Below are 21,307 nucleotides of genomic sequence, written 5' to 3'. Positions count from 1 at the left end.
CCTAGCATGCCCTTTGAGGTAGAAGGAAGTGGGACATGTAATATGCCGGAGTAGAGGCCAAAACAGATTGAATCAAAACCCTTCTCCCAACGTAGGAGAGAAGATTCGCCTTCCAAGTAGAGAGCTTAGAGCGCACTCTGTCTACCAAGGGTATAAGGTCTTTATGCTTAGATCTAGAATGGCATAGCTTAGTTCCTAAGTAGATAGATTTTGTGGTCATTTCCTTCATCCCAAGTAAATAGCATAGCTGTTTTTTTTGGTCCAAATCTACACCCTTACTAAAGAAGATATCACTTTTATTGAAGTTAATTTCTTGCCTTGTAATATCCGAAAAGAGACCAAGGACCGATTTAATTGTTAAGAAATCATCCTCAGAAGCTTGACAAAGAGAGACTGTTGTAGTTGTAGATCTATTATGTGTGTCGCGAATTCTTGTAACCGTTTCGAAGATTGACCTGCTCGCGATGGGAATGAGTTTTTTTTTTCTAAGATTTGTGATGGTAGCGGAGGGATTGTGGGACAACCCGACGTGGTGGATCAACCTGCTTGAAAGAATATTTATGTTTTTGGTGTTCTATTGTATAAGCAAGTGAAACAAGTGAGATTTGAGATTTTTGAGTTGGGGTTTCTGGGTGAGAGTTCTTACTGCCGTTTTGGTGTTCTTGAGAGATCTCCACTAAAATCTTCTTTCATTACAGAGTGACTCATCTTTAGCTTCGCCCGTAGATGCAACACATCACATTGATGTGTGAACCACGTTAACTCTCTTTGTCGTCTTTGCTCTGTTTTATTTTTTGTTTGTTTTTCTTTGGTGTTTGTTTTTAACAAGATCTTTCGGGTGTGGTAGCATGTGCTTTTCCGATGACTTCCCAAGAAGAATCTTGCCAGGATTTGGTAAGTACACCCTGAGGACTTGTAGAGAGAGGCCAAACTCGACTGCTGACGAGACTCTGTATATAAAGGAGAGGGTCAAATCTTGCAGCATTTGCCAAATTTTAGTCAAATGTAAACAAGAAATGTTGTTCTAACCCTGATTCAAAGTTTTGGTAAAATTAAGATTGTAGCTACATTGAAGAAGGTTGTGCTTTTATCTCCTCCTGTTATTTTGAAGCCAAGAATCCTTCTCAACTCCAAAACATTTCAAATGTAATTTCTAAATTAGGATTCAGAATTTATAATCATATACATATTATTTTTTTTTAAAGTTTTCTTCTCGTCACTATGCCTAGTGAAGTATAACCACATGGCAGTACACGGGTTACTTGATCCATGTCATAGAAGATCAGACAAGCATATCATTTGATACAATTTCAGATTAAAATGAGTAGAGAAAATACTTAAAGATAAAAAAAGATACCATTTTATATTTTATATTCTATCTCATGATGGAATTTTGATCATTGTTCGAACAACCTTTTTCTGTTTTTTTTTATTTCCAACATTTGTGGGTGAATGCCTGGCTTTAAGCCTTGGCTAGAAGTATTTATGCAAGAGAAGCTAGTATTAGAAAGGTAGATCTTCATTTGAACTGTCAAGACCTCATTCCTGGCTCTTCAAGGTGTAAAGTTACCGCCAAAGGATGCGCTTACAGCGATGATTTGGGGTGTAAAGGTATTGGGGCGGTATTTTGAATCTTGTGTTTATTCTTGGGGTGCTGTTCTCTGTGCCGTAGCGTAGCCTACGCCCAGGCATATGGGGGTGGGCGCAATGACCACCCTGCCCCCCTACACAGGCTACCCATATGCCTAGGCGTAGGCTGCGCTGCGGCACAAAGAACATTCTCCCTTATTTCTATTGTGTATAGATATGAGAATTGATGTGCTCACAGTATTGCTAAGTGTGCGCTTTCTTATCCCCTACAGAGTTTTTGGGTCTCTTTCTTTCTGGATGACCTTTTAGTCATTGTATCTTATTTTTTCCTTCCATTTCAGTAATGGTTCTTGCCCTAGATATTTGCATTAAAAAAAAACACACAAGTTAAATTTACGGATCCTTCTAGGCGTTACTGTGCCTAGTGAAGTATAATGCTTCATTATTTGCCACTTGACAGTACATGAGTTAGTCCACGTGATAGAGAAATAGTTAAGTAAGGCTTCCCTTCATTGCACTAGTACTACTTGCCACTTGACAGTACATGGGTTGTAAAAGAACTCTATTGAAAGACGCAATGGTGAGAGGAGTATTGAGAGAATGATGCCCCAATTGTCCAAAGGTCCAAATGATCATTTGAAGCCTCTGGTTCATGGTCATGCATCTCCTCCTATTGTTCCTATTCCTTGACAACAGAAGGAAAGACGTGGTGTGACAAAGTTGTTGTGTAGGATCGAAGAAAAGCTAGGCAAGGACGACAGACAAGGATTCGCTGGAGAACCAGAGGAGCCACATTGAGAAGCAAAATTTTTCTATAAAGTTAAGACAGATGTTGACAAATCAACTTTTAACAATTTGATATTTAATTGCTTAAGGGGAAAAAAAAAAGGGGAATCGATGGAGAACCAGAGGAGCCACATTGAGAAGCAAAATTTTTCTATGAAGTTGAGACAGATGTTGACAAATCAACTTTTAACAATTTGATATTTAATTGCTTTAGAAAAAGAAGAAAAAAAAAGTTGAGTGATGATGATGGCAGGCGTAGATATTTCAGGAGCTTTGTATTTATTGGTCAGATGGATAAGTCTACGCCACCACGTCTCATCTCTTATTAAAAAAAAAGGAACGCTACTTGAACGCATGGATGTGCCCCAAAATATAGGAGCACACAAAATTATCATCTCCTCGATGAAATAAAAAACCCTCAGCCATATTATGCCCTTTCACATGCTATCATTGGCCTAGGTTCGTATAGGGACCATGCGATCAGACAACGATCTCTTGTTCAAGAATATTTTGAAAGAAAATAGTTTAGCGAGGAAATGATTTCTATGAGTGTGTTGGTAGAAAATTATCCTCTCCAATTTCTTAGTGTGATAGTGCAACAGTGTTAGGTGGAGATGTTGTTGATACTTGGTAGTTGTCGCATCCAATTATCTATATCAATGAGTTAATTGTTGGATGCGACAGCTGTCAGGTGTCAACATTTTCACTTAGCATTATCGCATTACCACACTATAAGGAATTGAAGAGGATAATAATCCGTGCAAGAAATGACTACCCCGCCCGCCCCAATGAAAAGGCAGAAGCGCTCGCCTTCTTGATGCTTCCTCGCGCGCAAGACTTTTTTCTTTGGTGGAATTTGCGCGCAAGGCCACACTCCCCACAGATAACTTTTCACATGGTCATATGAGTGAAAAGTTGTCACAGCCAGTCCAGGGAATAATCTACATAAATATTTCAAAACAAGAGTACTTGTCACTCTTTCCCCCCAAATTTTATCAGATCAGATTCAGGCCGCATTCCATATACGGATGCGTTCTTACCAATAAATTTTTATTTTTGGGACGGCGGAGCTCGCCTTGGTGCGTCTGCTCTGTCCGTTTCCCTTCCCCAATCTCCTCGACATCCCTCCAAGTCCAATTTTAGGTTAGGGTTTTTTTGACCTTTTTCAAGGTCGACCTGCCAAATCCTTATCCCCATTAAGCCTCGCCTCGGATTCAATGGCGTCTAGGGACTCTGATCCATCCAAGGATCTTCAGGTATTGCGCATTTTCCTACTCTCTCGGTCTAATCTGTATCTATTCCAGGTAAACTAGATCTGCATGCTACTTCTTCTGTCGTCTTTTTTGTCCTGCATTGTTATATGCAAAATTCCAACTTCCCCAATTTTTTTAGCTGAAAAAAGTTAAGCCGCAGTGTAGATGATGGATGGAAAAGGAATATTTTTTCCTTGTTTTAAAAGTTAAATAAAAAAAAGTCTGGAGATTACTAAATGGACGTTGTTAATGATAGCCATTTCAAATTACCCCATTAATTAAAATAATTGAGGTTGTATTTGATCCAATTTATTCCTTGCAAAATTGCAATTATTTCATTCATATGTGAATTTTCACTCTAATAATTGAAGTCGTATTTACCAAACAAAAAAAATTACCTGGGTGGCATTGAATTTTTTTTTTTTTATGGGGAGCGGAGGGGGGGGGGGTGTTCATATGTTTTGTCCATTTCTTTCTGCAGGTAATGCATCACCATATACTATACTTGGACGCTCCTATGTAAGAACTTTTACTTAGATAAAGAGGCCAAGAAACAATAATTATGAAGGACAAATAAAATTAAGAATATTCAGCAAGAAGTAGATTTAAAAGAAGATGCTCAATAGAAGGGAAAGACAAAAGAATCATCTTGGATTTCAACTAGAATGTTGAATTTATAGTAGAAAAGGTTCCTAGACATGTCTGAACCTAGTTCTGCAATCAAAATTTAGAGCTTTGATTATATTGGCTAGGTAAAGTAGGCCTTCATATTACTATGACACAGTTTTGAGGTTTGCACATGCCAACCTTCAAGTTAATGGCTCATGCATACAGCTGCATAGTAGTGATTTAAAGTTGACATGCGGAAAGCAAGTGTGGACTTCTTTTAACTGGAGCCTTCAGCTGATGCCGGAGGACTTTTTTTAAGTTTTAACTGGAGGTTACTATTTTTGTTGTGCATGATCAATGTCCCAAATTATACCAAACTATCACGTTTTAGGTTCTAATACATTTGTTCTCCTCTCCTTATTGATTTCATGTTCTATATCGTAGTCGCTGTTATTGTTGGGTTGGTCACTTGGTCTATTTTTGGCTTGCTGTAGATGGTGGAAGTGCAAGATGGAAGTCAAAGTTCTAGGGATATTATCTCTGTTATTGATTCCTCAAAGAAACAAGTTGCGGCTCATCGATGCGTTTCTATAAAGGTGCATTCTTATGGTAACTGGCTTTATCATTCTTCAGCTTATATCTTTGTGGATTTGGCCCTTAAACGTATATCTATTCACTTTATCTTTCTCAGAAAAGAATGGAAGAAAACAGGCAAAAGCTGATTGGTATCACAAACCATTTTTATAATTTGTCAAAGGCAAGGAGAAACAATTTGATGACTGATACTGATAATATAGATTTATTGACAAAAAGGCAAGCTGATGCACTTGGTATGTTAAATGGTCTTGATGTAAATAATGGTGAAAAGGATAACGATTGCTTCCAAGAAGATAGCCCTGCCTCATCTTCAGTTCTTTTAGGGACTGTTTTGGTATTAAAGAGTGCTCTTCGTCCTATCAAACTCCCGGAAGTCAAGAAATTGCCTCCTTATACTACATGGATTTTTTTGGATAGGTATGCCAATTGCCAAGAGTATCATGTCTTTTGTTCATATGGTGTTTATCCATTATTTCTTTTCCCTCATAGTTGTTTATCCATTGTTTGTTGGTGGATTTTGTTATACATATTCAATTTAAATTAGCATATGTAGCTTATAATTGTTGTAACTTTTTGTTTGCTTGATTTTATAGTTTAGTTGTCTTGAAAGTTCATCAATTGAATGCTATTTATGTGCATGGTTATATTTTCAATTATTCCATTTACAGTGAGTGCAGTGAGTTCAGGCTTTGTCAGCGTTTCACTCTCAAAATTTATTATCATTATCTTTCCAAAGAATTAGACATGGACTTATCAATTTCTCATAGGTCTTCAATATATTAGTTGAGCCCATTGCTAGTGCTCTCTGGGCATGGACAAGGATACAAGCATCCCAAATCAGGATAGAGCTTGTCACTTGCTGACCAATTTATTGGTCCTGGTTAAAATTATATAATTTACAATAGTTGGAACTGCGCTCAAAATATTTTTGTATTTGGCTAGTGAAAGAAGCACAGTTCTTTCATTGCCTAATAGGTGTTGCTCTTGCCTGGGTTATGAAGTTCGGCTGGATGTCACCATTAACATTGTCCTATCTATCCCTACTGGTGAACCAGTACTTAGTTGCAATCTTCTCTCTATGATGCAATGATCCACAACTAGTCAGCTACCCTTGTAAGATATGATTCTTTTGTTGAGTCTGTTAAATAATAGAAGAAATTTTCCCATAAATTATTGTAGAAGTAATGCGGGATTTGGGAAAAATTGTTGCTAGAAGATTATCCTTTTGAAGGGACTGCCATCTTAAAGTGTTATTCTTTCAAGTGTTCAAAATGAAGCATGACACTTCTTGTGAATTGCCAGGATCACAATGTTGCCAGATTTGTTCTTTTTTGTTATTGATAAGTTCATATATCTGTTTATGTTTGCATTTGTTATTAACATTTCCAATCTTTAATGGCGTGTAAGAATCCTGCCCCCAACTTGTATTGATATTGTGTCTTTATATTACTCATAAAATTTGTTTTGAACTTTTAAGCTTTTGCTAGATATTAGTGGGTGTGTATTATATTTAATGCAGAAACCAGAGAATGACAGAAGATCAATCGGTGCTTGGCCGAAGGAGAATTTACTATGATCAAAGTGGTGGAGAAGCTCTAATCTGCAGCGACAGTGAGGAGGAGTTAGTCGAGGAGGAAGAAGAAAAGAAAGAATTTGGGGATGGAGAAGACTATATCCTTCGGTTGGTATACCCAGAAAACCTTTTGAGTTTGACAAATTTGTGCTTTTGTTTCTTTCTTTGCTCTTTGACTCATCCTTGAAGACTTCTATTTTACAATCTTTGTGGCAGCCCATTATTGTCTCTACAACATCTGCAGAATTAATTTTGCTACTTGTTATTTCCTGTTGAGGTTATTATTTCTCGTATAAAATGACAATCTGACATGGTTCCTTTAGCTTTTCCCTGTTATGTTACTTAAAATTATGGTGTCCTTTCGTTATAATGGTTCAGAGAATTTATATTGCAAACTGTTCAGTGTATGCATGTCCCACTTTAGGACTTGACAATTCACTCTGATTTGGTTTATGAGGTGATGCAGATCCTAGCCTCCTCGAATTGAAGAAGCCACCCTAAACCTAGGGTTTCAGTAGGAGCCTTAGTTTAGTTTAGTTTATTTCCATACTTAGTTTTTATTTTGTGTTTTTAATTGAACTGGGTTAAATTGGTTGCATCCAATTGGTTCAATTGGTCTAATTTAAGTGAAGTGATCCTATTGGCTAAGAGGTTCTTATATCCTATTGGCTACTAGGGAATCTTCTTTATTTTAAGTAGTTTAAGTTGTTTTAAGTCATTAGGGGTAGATGAGTCTTTTCTTTTAAGTTTTTAAATTGTTTTAAAATTGGTCCACCTCTCCACGATTTAAGTGAGAGAGTTGATTTGTAATAGACTTAGGAATAGGCCTTTGGCCTCCTTATTTAATAGAATCGTGGGAGAGGCTCCACCCACAAGTTTTATGATTTTAAAATTTCGTTCCTGCTGTTAGCTTTTGGCTGCTGCTGCTGTTCTTCTCAGAGAACTGCCTTGTGTGTAATATCGAGGCTGCCTTGTGAGTAATATCAAGGTGAGGGCTGGTGGACTCCGGCGACTCCTTGCATCTTGTAGATCGGGAGGTCCCTTTTCTTCTACAAGCTGTTTCAACTTGCTGTTTTCAGATCCCCTGCAAAACAAGTAAGTTATATAAATTTCCTGCAATTACCTTGCTGTTTCTTACCTTCTAACCTAGACCTACACTCTCCCAATCGATTCCCATAAACCCTAACTTCCATAAGCCTGTTCAGCCCTCATCCTCCATCAGTTTTCATCGAAAATCTGTTCACAGATCCATCACAGCAGACCCTCCACTCGACTGCCATCTCAGCCCCAACTTACAACTCTAAACCCTAACTCCCTCATCCCTCTAAAACCCCAAAACCCTAGGATTCCCAGATCAACCACTTCTGCCCATCAATTCCCCTCCATATTCTGATAGAGTGTTCTTCCCCCTCATTGGAACACTCGACCAGAAACCTGAGTCCATTCTCCCATTAAAAACCCTAGATCTTTATCATCCATTAATTCATTAAAACCCTAAATTCCAGAACCTTTACTTTTAGCCCTCCAATACTCATCAAACCTTGGCCGAATCCTCTCCTCTACCATTGGAAACCTCGACCTTAAGATCCTGCCCAAATTCCAGCCCTAAACCCTAAATCTCATATTCCCCTTCATTCCCAAAACCCGAAACCCTAAACCTAAATTTCTGAAATTCTAAAAACTTCTTCAAACCTAACTAAACCTAGTTTATTAAGACCCTTAAAACCTGCATATTAATACCCTATAAACACTACTACCATTAGTTAACCCTAACCTTAATTTCTGCCCTATTCAATCTAAGCTGTCCCAAACCAGCAGCCATGTTAGGTGAATCATTCTCCTGGCTCCTAGTAGGACTTCTCCTACCTAGGACTACATTATGAGGAGGAATCTGAAAGGGGACAGATCGACCAGGTAGGCTTGTGCGGAGAAAGCTCAAAAGCTACTAAATGGGGACTTAAAATCATTGGGTTTGAACTGTGATTCCTGTATGGGAATTGGTGGTGTTGACCCAGTCTTGGTAACACCTAGGCATGGCCTAGAGAATCAGGCGGTCTGTTAGAAGAGGGCTAGGTTTCATATGGCATATGCCCAGGGAAGGTCTGTGCATGCCTAGGTACCTTGACATGTTCCCGGGCAGCCAAATTGGCTGGGTTACTGCCTGGTCATTTAGGATTATCCTTTTATTTATTCAACCGTAAACTATTTTTGACGTGGATTACATCCTACATTTTTAATTCGTAGTGTGAGAAAGAGGAAATCAGTACCTATAAATATGTTTCACTCGTTTTATTTGTACTGTATACATGTGTGAGCTATGTCAAATATTTTAAACGAATCAAAGTTTTTATAACCCCGTTTTGCCTGTTAACCTGGGAGACCTCAGTTTGAGTACCCCAAAACAAAAGCTATATGGGTAATGCCTGATGACTGCTACTATTCATTGGTGTTTTGACATCATTTCCTGTCAACTGAACCACTAATGCATCCATTATCGTATTTATGCTCTAGAGAAATGCTCTAAGTCCTGACTGATACTCATCATGGTTCAAGAAGTAGACCGAATTATTTATGGTTTCGACCGAAATCTTGTTGAAATCATGCAGGAGTCGGTGGTTGGTTTTGTTTGACCATTTCAGTTGTCAAATGGCCATATCTTGTGCTGGAACTTGGCAATGCTAATTAAGCATCCTTAAACACAATGGAACCTTTAGATTGGTGAAAAACACACTCAAATTCTTAGTTTGGTTTCGTACCCTAGGTTGGCAGTGTACACCGTACCTTGCCTGTATATTTCTCAAAGATAGCTTATGTTACACATGATTTAGTACTATAACATACAAAATATAATGAAACCAATTATAATATGCAATTGCAAGTGATAAATGGAGAAAAATCATTTAATTTATTAAATATCAAAATATCACATCATAAGTGTACAATCACTGACTTTACATCAACTATGCAAATAAACACAAGTTCCCTGCCCTTCCTTCTAGTCTCTTACTCTATGTCAGTACCACATAAAGTTCCGGGCGGGCTCGAAAGATGAGGAAGACTGCTGCTGCTGATGATAGTTGCATTGAGATTCCTTCTTGTCACTCCCAATAGGTATACCACTTGTAATCATGGTACTAAATCTCGTTTCGTTTCGGTGTTTTGGTCTGACCGAAATTTCTGAGATACCGAAATTTCGTCAAAATATGGTATTTTTCTGTGGGTGTAAAATGCCAAAATGACCGAGATTTCCGAAATTTTCGAAACGAGATTACCGAAATTACCGAGATTTCCGAAACGAGATGACTGAAATTTCCGAAATATTCGAAATATTGCACGTGACTTTTTCAATATCTCGCAATATATCGTGAGTCCACGATATTTCGTCGATATCTCATGAGATATCGTCGAAATATGGTATTTTTCCAATTCGGATTGGTATCGTATCTCGGACAGCTCGAGATATACGAAATTTGGCGAAATATCGCGAGATTTTGAACTATGCTTGTAATACCCTGAAGTTTTAGAAAACCCTAGTGGTTCAGATGTAGGCATGGTTTTAGTGCATGGTATCGGAATCGATACGGTATTAGCACGGATCGGCCATATTGGACACCTTTACCCCTGATTTTCCTTAAAAAATGAGTTTTTTTTAAATATTATACCCCTTCTCCGTACCATTCCACCAATACGGTATCGGTCAGGTATCAGTATCGGGCGATCTGATACCAATACCTCAAACTGTGGATGTGGGGGGTCATGAACCAGCAAGTTTGTTGAATGGCTCAGGTTAGATGGACCTAGTCAATTTTGATTTAAGTATAATGGGTGGATTGTGGCCTTTTAAGTTGGACCATGTGAAGATTTGGTCAGTAGTTAGAAGATGACTAATGTAGAAGGGGTTCAACTAAGAACAACTCTACAGTAGGATCGATGATAGGTTGGAGCAGAACATCAAAATAGAAACAAAACCAGAATTAGTAACTTAGGAGGTAGAGATCAAACCAGCCAGCAGGTTGGGATCAAACTTGGAAGTTGGATTGAGTGGAGTAGGGGCTGGGTAGGTCTTGTGCTCCAAATTTCAGCCTGTTGTGATGGCTGGTTGCTGAGATTTGGACTGGAGTTAAAATTAGAAGGTTATGACAGATCTTCCAAACCAGTGGATTTTAGGACACCAAACCAGGGATTGAGTGGGCCTCTTGTAGGTCTGATTCGGTCCTCCAAACCTCAACTAATTCCAGTGGTTGATGGTGAAGTTATTCAAGCCTGAAATCTGCAGCAACCCTGGGCAGAACTGGAATCGCAGGGATTCTTAATGTCTCCTTTGTGTGCAGCAGCAACAGCAAAACTTGTAGATGTTTGGAATGATTTCTGAGCCTCACAGAAGTAGCAGCAGCAATAGTTTGCAGTCTCACAGCAATAACAGCAACAGTACAAAGGGGAGATTGAGTAGATAGGAGAAGAGGATATAAGAAGAAGATAAAGGGAATAGGGGCATTCGGCTCTCTCAGCCCTTCATCCTCACAATAGGATAATAAAACTTTGCACAAAAGCAATTCTCAACTTCATTAAATCATGGGGTGCCTCTATGGGCAAATTACAATATATAAGCCCAAGTATTGAGCCCAAAAATAGAAACAATAAAATAGCAAGTCCCTTATAAGGCTGAGATTTGGATTACAAGCAAGAAACTAAAATAGAAACTCTAAGTTTGCAAGGTATCTAAAATAGAAACTCAAAAATAGAAACAAGCAACTTAGGCTCTCTTTGGTATAGTTTTTATTTTTGATTTTTACCTATTTAACTAAAATCATTTGTGAAAACCATTTTTGGTCAAAACATAAAAATCGTTTGGTAACCATTAGACATAATAGATTGTGTACTCAAAAATAGGTTTGGTATACCTATGTGCATAATAGTTTTTTGAAGTGGGTGGGTGGCGAGATGCCACCTTTACCCATCTTCTTCCCAAAGTATAAACTCAGAACCGAGTTGTTGGGTATCAATCTCTTTGGATTTTCCTTATTTCATTTTGGGATTTTGGGTTTAGATCACCCATCCATATGCGATTTAATCCCCTAAGATCCAGATCCGAATTTTTTTTGTCTGAGAATCTCCCTTTACTTTCACTGATCCGCGAAGAACAGATAAAGAAGAATTGTGTGAAAGGATTTGTCTTGAGCCTGCCATCCCAACTGCCAACTGCTTGGATTTGGTTGATCTATATTTGTGTGATATCCCATCATCAATTATATCGTTCAGATTGCTCTCATAACGACAAGGACTGGACGTCGGTTCCGGAAACGAAAATTCTCATAACTGTTTCTCCACGCCTTCCCTACTAGATGAGGGAGTCAAATTGTTATCCTCATTCAACAACTCACGGGACTGATAAGCCATACGAGGCCCATGCTCAATAAGATGACCATTGGCAAGAGGGGAACTTCTACTGGGAGCATTATTTACAGTGGAACTCCTTGAGCAAATCCCTCCCATGGCGTTGATGACTACAAAAAAATAGCTCACTTCTTCAAGCTTCCCATACAAGAGAACAAATAGGATTAGTAATAGTAACTAAAAAAAGACCCCTAGCAGCTTGCACTGAGTGATTAGCAGCAAATGAAAGCCTAGCCTTCCTCCAGTCTCGCACAAGGCTGTGCCACTACAGACTCTAGGTGTCTAATAATACCCATCCAGTTCCACAAGTCTGCCCGATCTACACCAAAAAGTTGCACAACTTTTATTCCGTTCACTGTCCAGACTCTAGTTCATCAAAATTAAACTGTAAAATCACAGGAACACGATCAGGAGCTCGTGGATGAGGCTGGAAGAAGAAGATGAGGGGGCGGGTGGAGTTGCAGGAAAAATTAAGGAGGAGGGGTGGGGGGCTTGATTTTCTAAAACCCAAAGGAAATGACTATTTTACCCTTCCATTTTGGGACTAATTAGCATGTGTTCATTAAAGTGTCGCACAAATAGCGAAAAACAATTTTAAACGAAAAATCATAAATGACTTTCAACCCCTTTTTGGTTTTTGTATTTTTTCAATCCTTTTTAAATAGAAATATACTCCATAAATGATACCAAACGCAACCAAAAACATTTTTTGGCCAAAAATAAAAAATAAAAACTATACCAAAGACGCCCTTAATAAAAATAGAAACTAAGCCTATGACAAAAATAGAAACTAATTAAACTTCTATATCCCCGCTTATAGTCAAAAGTCTCAAAATTTAGTCTTCTAATAAGTCTTCATGCAATCTGGTCTTGGGCCCCACAAGATCTTCTAGTAATATTCTCACCAAGGCAAATATGGGGTTTTGACACTGTTCACGCGAACAGTAACGCGAACAGTGTTTTAGTATTTTCTTCATATTTTGACCTACATCAATGACGTGGTTAGAAATCTAAGAAGACTTGGATGAGGGTTCGGATGGTGAGTCAGCATTTTAAAAAAAAAATATGGTTTGGCCTGCTAAGATGATGATTCAGCAGCTGAGTTGAAGTTTCAGCCAACCTTGAAAAATTATCTCAGCATTAGAGTGGGATAAGAATTTAACCAGTGTGGTTAGATATGCAGCTCTTTATTTAATTTTTTTTTTAGAATTGTGAATCTCCCCAAGAAGTCAATCGTGTGAGTAAAAATAGGGGATTCCTCATATACGTAGGAAAACTCAAGGAAGTGACTCCAAGTCTAGAAAGTTTCAATTACATTGTTTATTAAATCTTAGATGGATTGGGTTTCTTGAGAAATTTGATCTCTAATCTTCTACATAAGATAAATCTATCCTTGGAATCAAGTTTTAAAAAGAGATAAAGGGGGAGATTGTGTAACCTCTCTTGTAAAGCTGGTTTGGTGAGACAAAATAGGAGGTGAGAGAGATGAATCCGATTTGAATTGTCCCTTAAAAAAGAAGGAATCTAGATGAGGGGGAAACCCCATATGCGTGTAAGCTTGGTGGATAAGTAATAAAAAAATTAGTTAATTAGAGAGCTAAACCCCTCAATTGGGTTAAGGATAAGAGATAAAAAAAAAAAAAGAGAGTAAAAATAGGAGAAGAGAAAAAGAGAAGGGGCTGGACTGTTAGGAAAAGTAGGAAGGAGAGAGAGAGAGCTTGGCTGTTTCATTATCACATGCATGAATGGGTACTGACTGAGATTTAATGAGAGTCCAAGAAGTATTCCAGATTGATAGGACTCTCCATCTCTTGCATGAACAACCAATGGTTAAAGTATATGAAGAATCTGAGATAAAAGAAGTGAGAGAGTCAGCATGCGATCAAAGGAATAGAATCAACCTTGCGGAAATAAAAGGAAAAGATTAAGAAGTATTCCAGATTGATAGGACTCTCCATCTCTTGCATGAACAGCCAATGGTTGAAGTATATGAAGAATCTGAGATAAAAGAAGTGAGAAAGTCAGCATGCGCTTGCATGAACAGCCAATGGTTAAAGTATATGAAGAATCTGAGATAAAAGAAGTGAGAGAGTCAGCATGCGATCAAAGGAATAGAATCAACCTTGTTTATTTCACTCATGATATATATGAAAAAAAAGAGAATATATAAAAAGGATGCCCCACGTTTGATGCTGTCCTAATTGAAGAGAACAAAGGGAAAATAACGATTAGGAAATGTCCAAAGGAAAGAAGAGGAAGAGAGAGAAAAATATAAGAGGGGAGACCTTGGTGCCTTGGCTTCTTCTCTTGAATATACTCACTGTGCTTCATTAATGATCTGAAGAAGAAGGAAAGATTTCTGCTGCTACATTGATTTTAAAAGTTCTTCTTGGCGAAATTATAGAAAAGAGAAAGAGTTCAGCATATCGGGTTGGATATTTTCAGATTTGATTTCTGGCTGATCAATTGCGGGTTTCATATCTGCCTAGCTTTCTCTTGTTGATCGTGAAAGAAAGAGTATGCCAGTTAAACAGATTCAAACAAATTAAATCAGAGAAGTTGCTGTTGCAAGGATTTGACTTCTAAATTTCTGGGTTTAGTTCAAAGTCTTCCTTATTTGAGATTCGATTTCCAGAAGCCAAGGAGAAATTGATTGGTGTTGATGTTGACAAGATTGTTCTAAGCAACATTGAGGTGAGTGGAATTTGGCATATCCCGATTATGTATATTTGACCATTTTGCATGATTTCAATGATGTTTCTTTAAAGGTTGATTACGTATGCTATGTACTATTTTGATGAATAGTACTGTTAAAGATTTTCCAGCATGTTTTGACGGATGATTTATGATGAGGATTTATACAGTTTGATCGTAGACTCTGATGAGTATAAAACTATGGATTTTGCTATGCATCTGCTTATGAGATGATTTTATTTTTTGACTCGACTGTAACCCTTTCCATCAGGGGGTTAGGTGTTGGATGAGGTATATGTTTTCCCCATTTGATGACGGGATGAGTTGTTTAATGATGATGTATGTTTTACCCGCTTAGCTAACGAAAACTTCGTTTGATGACGGAGGACTCCATTTGATGATGGGGCTACGTCGTCGGCATAGTTGTCAAGGCGTCGCCTAGGCATCAAGTCGCCTTTCTCTCGCCTTGATTTTTGGTATCGCCTTGGTTTGCTTAGGCGCCTTGACAACTATGGTCGTCGGTAGGCTACAGTTGACAGGATACCTCACTCACTTATGTGCACAGTAAGAGTCAGTCTACCTTGTTAAAGCAAGGGATTTCACATGTTTTCAGTGACGTTTTATGCTATGTGGATTTGCATGTGTTTTGGTTGATGCCAGATGTTTCACTTACGTTTTAAATGAATGATACTATATATTTACCTATCTAGTGTGGTCGTGCCTTGTTCCTATCTCACTGGGCTTTGTTGCTCACTCTACTATTTGTCACAGATCGGTAAACAAAGAATTGGTAGAAGTTGAGATGAATTTGAGGAGAAGATAAATCTCATGTTCTGTTTGAAGTTTTGTTTTATTCCATTTCAGTAGATGGTTTTGAGACGGTTGTAATAGAGTCAATTAGAATTTATTTGTAGCCACCAGATATGATTTGGACCAATGACAAACATACTTTGGACATTTAATGGATTATGGACTTTGATTTAGATTTCCCATTTTGAAAGTTTTTATCTGTGTTTCGTTAATTTGGGGATTGTACGGAATTTATTTTCATGGAAATTGGTGAGATATTGGTTTAGGGTATGAGATCACTAATCTTCCCTTATGGGTTTGGGTTGTGTTACCTCACCTCCATGCTATGTCAGCCCCATCTCCTCCCTGAGAAGCCATGATGTGCTCTTCTTACAACTATTGCAACAAAAAGTGTCACATCATTAAATTTTCTACATCAATTAAAAATCCTATGACAATGAGAAAGCTATTTCCTAATTTCTACCAAAGTCTTATATTTTTTCCTTGCTTGATTTTTTTTTTAAATAATAGAACTTAATTAACCAATATGTAAGTATGAAACAATACATAAAACATCATTTTGAGTTTGACAAGACAACCACAATATTTTAAAAATTTGTCACTATTTTTCAAACAAAAGCAGAATATTTTCCCATATATATTTTTTGAAATTTAAAGATATTTTTCTAGTTTTAAAAAAATTTAAATATTTTTAGTAGAAAAAAGGAGACACCGTGATGCCGTAGATCGGCTAACAGTGACTAACATATAAAATTGAACTTCAACCACTAAGCATTAACCCTATTATAAAAAAAAAAAATTTGCAAGAAAATCAAAATTTAAACCACAAAAGTTAAAAAATAAAAACATAAAATTAAATCTGACTCTGTGAAGTCGTAGATTGGCTAATATTATCTAACATATAAAGAATTGAAGCCTCGCTACTACCATACTTGTCAAGGCATCGCCTGCTCGCCTAGGCGTCCAGGCTCCTTTTGTTGGAAGGGTGGGCGCCTTGGTTTTTGTCCTCCACAATTGTCTTGGATCGCCTTGTTGCCGTGACAACTTTGACCACTACATATTTACCTTATTTTTTTGCCAAAAAATTACTTTCGTAAAAAAAGGTATTACCTCAAATTGGTGAATCTTCAAGCAATCTCCCTCAAATCCACCAAATGTTAGCTATGTATGACTTGTTCAAGCTTCTAACAACTTGTTCCACCAAGAGTTGGAAATTGAATGACCAAAATCAAGGTAATAATGAATTTTTGTAGGCTAACAACAGGTTTCGGTCAAGACCACAAGTTGAAATTGAAACAGTACCCATTTCGATGACTTAGTGTTTTTATCTTAGGTGGTTGTATCGTTCTGGCAAAATGAAACGGCACGATCCAAACTTAATAAAAAGATTTCAAGTTTCGGTTGAAACTTGGAATGCCTAGTATTTTGCACATGGTTTCGTCTCGGGCCAGGTTGAAACCAAAATTTTGCAGTAAATTTTGATCAATTCCACCGACTTCTTGAACCATGATACTTGTCCAGATTGGACAATCCAATCATAAGATGGGCAGATCCATTGAGCAAAAGCTTAAAAAGAGTGCTGGATCAGCCAATCCATTGGTTATGTATTGATGGATTGGATTGTTCTATCCAACACTGCTATTGTCAGGTGATCTGATTGATCCAATTCCAATCTTTAAAAACATTGTATTTGGTCTGCACTTTTTCCCTGCTGATAACAACATAATTTGAAACCATTGTAGGTTCTCTGCTTCTCATTCTGAAATTTCTAGGGTCTCTCTCTTTTAACTATATTTGATTTATCTAGAAATTGTTATGGTGTTATCTGAAACATTTGCATTCATATCCTTTGTCCAAGATATAACATTATGAGGTCTTTTTTCATTTTTTTTAATGCCAGAACGACAATCCAAGAAGTTGGTTTATCTGATGCTGTGCTGGATTCACTGTCTGAATGCCTTTCTAGAAAGCCTAGTGATATCAGGGTATGATTCTTACAATGGGATCCATGATACTAGTTTGCAAAGTGTTGTGATAAGTCACGGTCATGAAGGACATTGTCTTTGTTCTTCTTTATTTCTATTTGATTTTACTTTCTCTACTATCTGTCTAATAAGAACTGGTCAAAGTGTGAACTCTGGTCCAGCTGTTTCCCAATCATTTTGTGCTGGCTTTACAGAGGTATGAAACAACATCGCACATCTTATACAGGCAAGATATGAAATTCTTTTGAAGAGAGAAAAAGATGTGCAGTGTTCTAAGGAGAGGGACTGTGAAGATCATCCAAACACAGATGATTCTTTTCTCAATAAAGATCTAGATGCAGCTTTGGATTCTTTTGACAACCTATTTTGTCGACGATGTCTCGTAAGAACTTTTCTCATTGTTCTTTTTGTTGCATGTTCCTTTATCAATGTGGTGTGTACCTATGTTATTTTAGTAGTAACTTTCTGAATGCACTCCATAAATGAACTCTGGCAGGTGTTCGATTGTAGATTACATGGATGTTCTCAGGATCTTGTTTTCCCCGTAAGTTGATCTTCTATAGAGCATTGGTGTCTTAATGTTTCCAATACTTACGTGTTTTGTTTGTTCCCATTATTAGGCTGAAAAGCAACCTGCATGGAGCTGTTCAGATGAGGAAAATGTTCCATGTGGCATTAATTGTTATCGACTAGTATGTATATAAATATGCTGGTCCTGATAGCTCCAGTTTACCTTTTATTTTACTGCTCCTAAAAGGTTTCCTTTAAACATGAATTCTTATTTCATTTCGAATTGATGTCTCAGGCCTTGAAGCATCCAAATACTGCTCCTGCTAGCTCTCCTATCCATAATGGTTTTGAAGAAAAACCTATTGATTCTTCTGTTAGTGCTGAGACTTGTATATCACCAAGGAAGAAAATCTGTGGTTCATCTGTTGGTAAGAGGCAGAAGTCTGACCAGAGTGAAAGTGCTTCATCCAATGGAAGAAATATGTTGGAAAGCAGTGAGTCAGAGATAATACCTAGGGGGGACAACCCTTCTGTCAACCACTCTCCAACACCCCCTAAGATAAAGCTTGTGGGGAAATGTGGAGTTCGTAAGAGGAATAGCAAGAGAGTTGCTGAGCGTGTTCTTATTTGCATGCGCAAGAGGCAGAAGAAAATGGTTGCTTCTCATTCTGATTCTGATGTGGTGGCATGTCTTAGGGCAAGAGACATGAAACTTAGATCTAATTCTTGTAAAGAAAATGAAGATGCTAGTTCTTTTTCACAACAAAAAGTAAACTCTCTAGTTACAAGAAAGTCTAGAAGGAAGGGATCACCAGTAAAGGCCAGTCAAGAGTTATCGTCAGCTAAAGCTCATGATGGACCATCCAAAGATAGTAAGGATTCACTTATGATTATTAGTGAGGATGTCTTGAGGAAAGGGGAGTTTGTTGATAAAAACATCTATAAACAAGAACTAGTGAGTGATAAATCTTGGAAAACTATTGAGAAAAGCCTCTTTGCGAAAGGTGTAGAGATATTCGGAAGGAATAGGTAAGTGCATTTCATCCATGTTTTAGTTGGGTTAGAAATATTTTTGTGATGCATTTTAGTTTTGATCCTTTTATATTCAGATTGATGTTATTCCCCATAATGTGATTGGCTGAAATGAAAACATGTTTAATCTTCAAGACTTCTCAAATGTGCTGATGAGAGGAGGAGAGGTGTCTGATACTTTATGTTCTGTATGTTAATCTGTCCTATTCCTGATAGTATATTTATTATGTGTCCATTGTCATAGCTAATCTATCAGCATCAAGTTCATGCTGATGCTGGTCCTTGCAGAATTCAGATTGGTTATTATTCTTTGTTACTTCTTCTATTGATGATAATTTTTTAATGCTAGGAACAGATAAAGTGATGGAATACATTGGTTGTTGACTTTTATTGTTTCCATGATATCAAAAGTTTGGTGAAAGAGCAGAGAATAGAAAGGATTCATGATATATGTAGCTAAGTTGTTTTTTCCCCTGTCAAAATGCGCAATAAATGTCAAGACATTGACTGGGCTGGATCCCAAAGCAGCAAGAGTATTTCGTAGTATTCACTGGAAACACTAGTCTCAATTTATGTATTCAGGAAGTTCTAGAAAGTCTATGTTTTCATCTTAAATAAATTGGACCTTTTAGAATAGGAGAATAAGGTGAATAATTTTGATGAAAAATAATTTGTGTGCTTAGCAATAGCATAGTTATCAAGGCAGGAAGGCGACCATGACGTTGGAGAGGGTCTAAAATCAAGGCGACACCTTGATAACTATGGTGCTTAGCTTTTCAATTGCAGAGGCCTGGGATTGCAGTCAACTTAAGAGCACATTATTTTACATCCTACATCTGTGCATGTACTATATGGCACATGCCCATGCAAAATGTGCAAACTGACAGTACTCCCTTAAAACCTGTAAACAAGTACCTCAAAACCAGAGTCTTTCTGCAAGTTGTATAATGAATTTCAAAAGCTAGAACAATGTTTTTTGTAGCTATTTCAAAAGCTAGCATTGGGTGTAGCAATCAAAAGGGGTCCAAGACAAAACTGCTTCTCTGGATGGGCGTATTTAACTTAATTGTTCAATTTTGCTGTTTTTTAATTAATTAAAGATCTTTGCCGAGTGAAAATGACTTGGTGGGAGTTTAAGGAGTCACTGAAGTAAAACACTTGGCTTGAATGAGTCATCCACTACATGGATTCATCACCATGACTCAGATTCCCGAATATTGGGATTGTAAGTCAATGTGTGAGCTTGCTGGCAATGCAAGGAATTGGGTTTGATTACAATGGCAAAGTAGTTGGTTATGGTAGAATTGTGCCTTGTGGTAAGAGATTGCAGAAGAGACAATATATGATTATAAGAAAGGAAACAAGGGAAAAACCATTGCCCCTGCTGTTGTTTTTATATTTGTAACGGAGGGACCATCTTGTTTTGAAATGTAGATGCAATTATTTGTAGCATCTATCTATGCTGAATGTAGGTGATTGGTTCAAGCATGTGTCTTTATGCATTTAATGCTGCTAAGCATTTGTATGTATGAATGTTAGATGCTTTGTGTTAAATACGATACATTAGATTCATCACTGCCAAATATTCTTATATTTTCTTAATAGATCCTTGGACTTTGGATTGATGACCTAGGGGTGTAAGTTTGGCCCTGTCAGCCCGAGTCCATCCTGGCCCGCCCTGAGCCCGAACAGGAACTGGGCTGGATTTTTCAACCCTGAGGGCAGGTTAGGGTTGAAATTTCTAGGCCTTGGGTAAGGGTTGGGCCAGGCCGGGGTTGAGGTCTCCAAGGTTCGAGAACTCGCAAGATCTCGCCGAGTTTCTCGGTTTTGGGCAATACCGAGTCGAGTTACTAATCGGTTCCTAAAAGTGCAATTTCTCGGCCGAGATCTCGGCGATATCTCGGTGATATCTTGAAGGTTAAAATCAAGATATTTTCAATACAAAAAAAACAATATCTCGGCGATAGCTCGGTTGGGCCCAAAGGTGCTATTTACTTGTATTCAGCCCAATTTTCACCCAAAAACCCATTTCCAACATAAGAGAGAGCAGGAACAGAACTCGATAGGCTCAAAACCAAGGGGAAAAACACCTCTCCTTCAAATTTCTTCTTCTTTCTTTCGATTGTTGGATGGAATGCACTGTTTGGAGTTAGATTGAAGTGCCAAAGTGAAGATTCAAGTGCCAATTTAGAGCATCATCACCTATTTGCAAGATTTCAAAGGTGTTTTCTATTTCTTCCCCAAATCTATTTTTTCCAAAATTTTTTTTTGTAATCCTTGTTAGATTCATGTGGTTTTAATATATGTTGAACATCTTTGCCCGATCTATCACTTCATGGAGTTGGATTTTTTTTTCAGTTAATAAATTATTTATTATAATTTCTGAAAAAATAAATGATTTATTTGAAAAAAGAAAATGAAAAAAAGGGATGAATAGTGATTGTTTGAAAATGATTTTGATATATGTTAAACTA

At 37.6% G+C, this 21,307-nt stretch overlaps 1 protein-coding gene across 3 annotated transcripts in view; it reads left to right on the top strand.

Annotated features, from left to right (window-relative positions):
• The first annotated feature begins 3,583 nt into the window (after positions 1–3,583).
• Positions 3,584–21,307, top strand: part of LOC122662457 (histone-lysine N-methyltransferase CLF-like) — a 55,700-nt gene continuing 37,976 nt past the window's right edge. For 2 of the 3 annotated variants that reach the window (XM_043858092.1, XM_043858091.1), the window contains exons 1-9: positions 3,584–3,632; positions 4,733–4,834; positions 4,930–5,252; positions 6,355–6,516; positions 17,207–17,291; positions 17,518–17,673; positions 17,788–17,835; positions 17,912–17,983; positions 18,097–18,830. In XM_043858092.1, the coding sequence (XP_043714027.1) occupies positions 3,594–3,632; positions 4,733–4,834; positions 4,930–5,252; positions 6,355–6,516; positions 17,207–17,291; positions 17,518–17,673; positions 17,788–17,835; positions 17,912–17,983; positions 18,097–18,830 (1,721 nt within the window). In that variant the 5' untranslated portion in view covers positions 3,584–3,593. The remainder of the gene's footprint in view (positions 3,633–4,732; positions 4,835–4,929; positions 5,253–6,354; positions 6,517–17,206; positions 17,292–17,517; positions 17,674–17,787; positions 17,836–17,911; positions 17,984–18,096; positions 18,831–21,307) is intronic. The other variant, XM_043858093.1, reaches the window with a different exon arrangement.

This window comes from Telopea speciosissima, chromosome 5, assembly GCF_018873765.1.
Source record: "Telopea speciosissima isolate NSW1024214 ecotype Mountain lineage chromosome 5, Tspe_v1, whole genome shotgun sequence".
Classification (NCBI taxonomy): Eukaryota; Viridiplantae; Streptophyta; class Magnoliopsida; order Proteales; family Proteaceae; genus Telopea; species Telopea speciosissima.
Note: the sequence above shows the minus strand (reverse complement) of the source record. Positions and strands in the feature narration are given on the sequence as shown.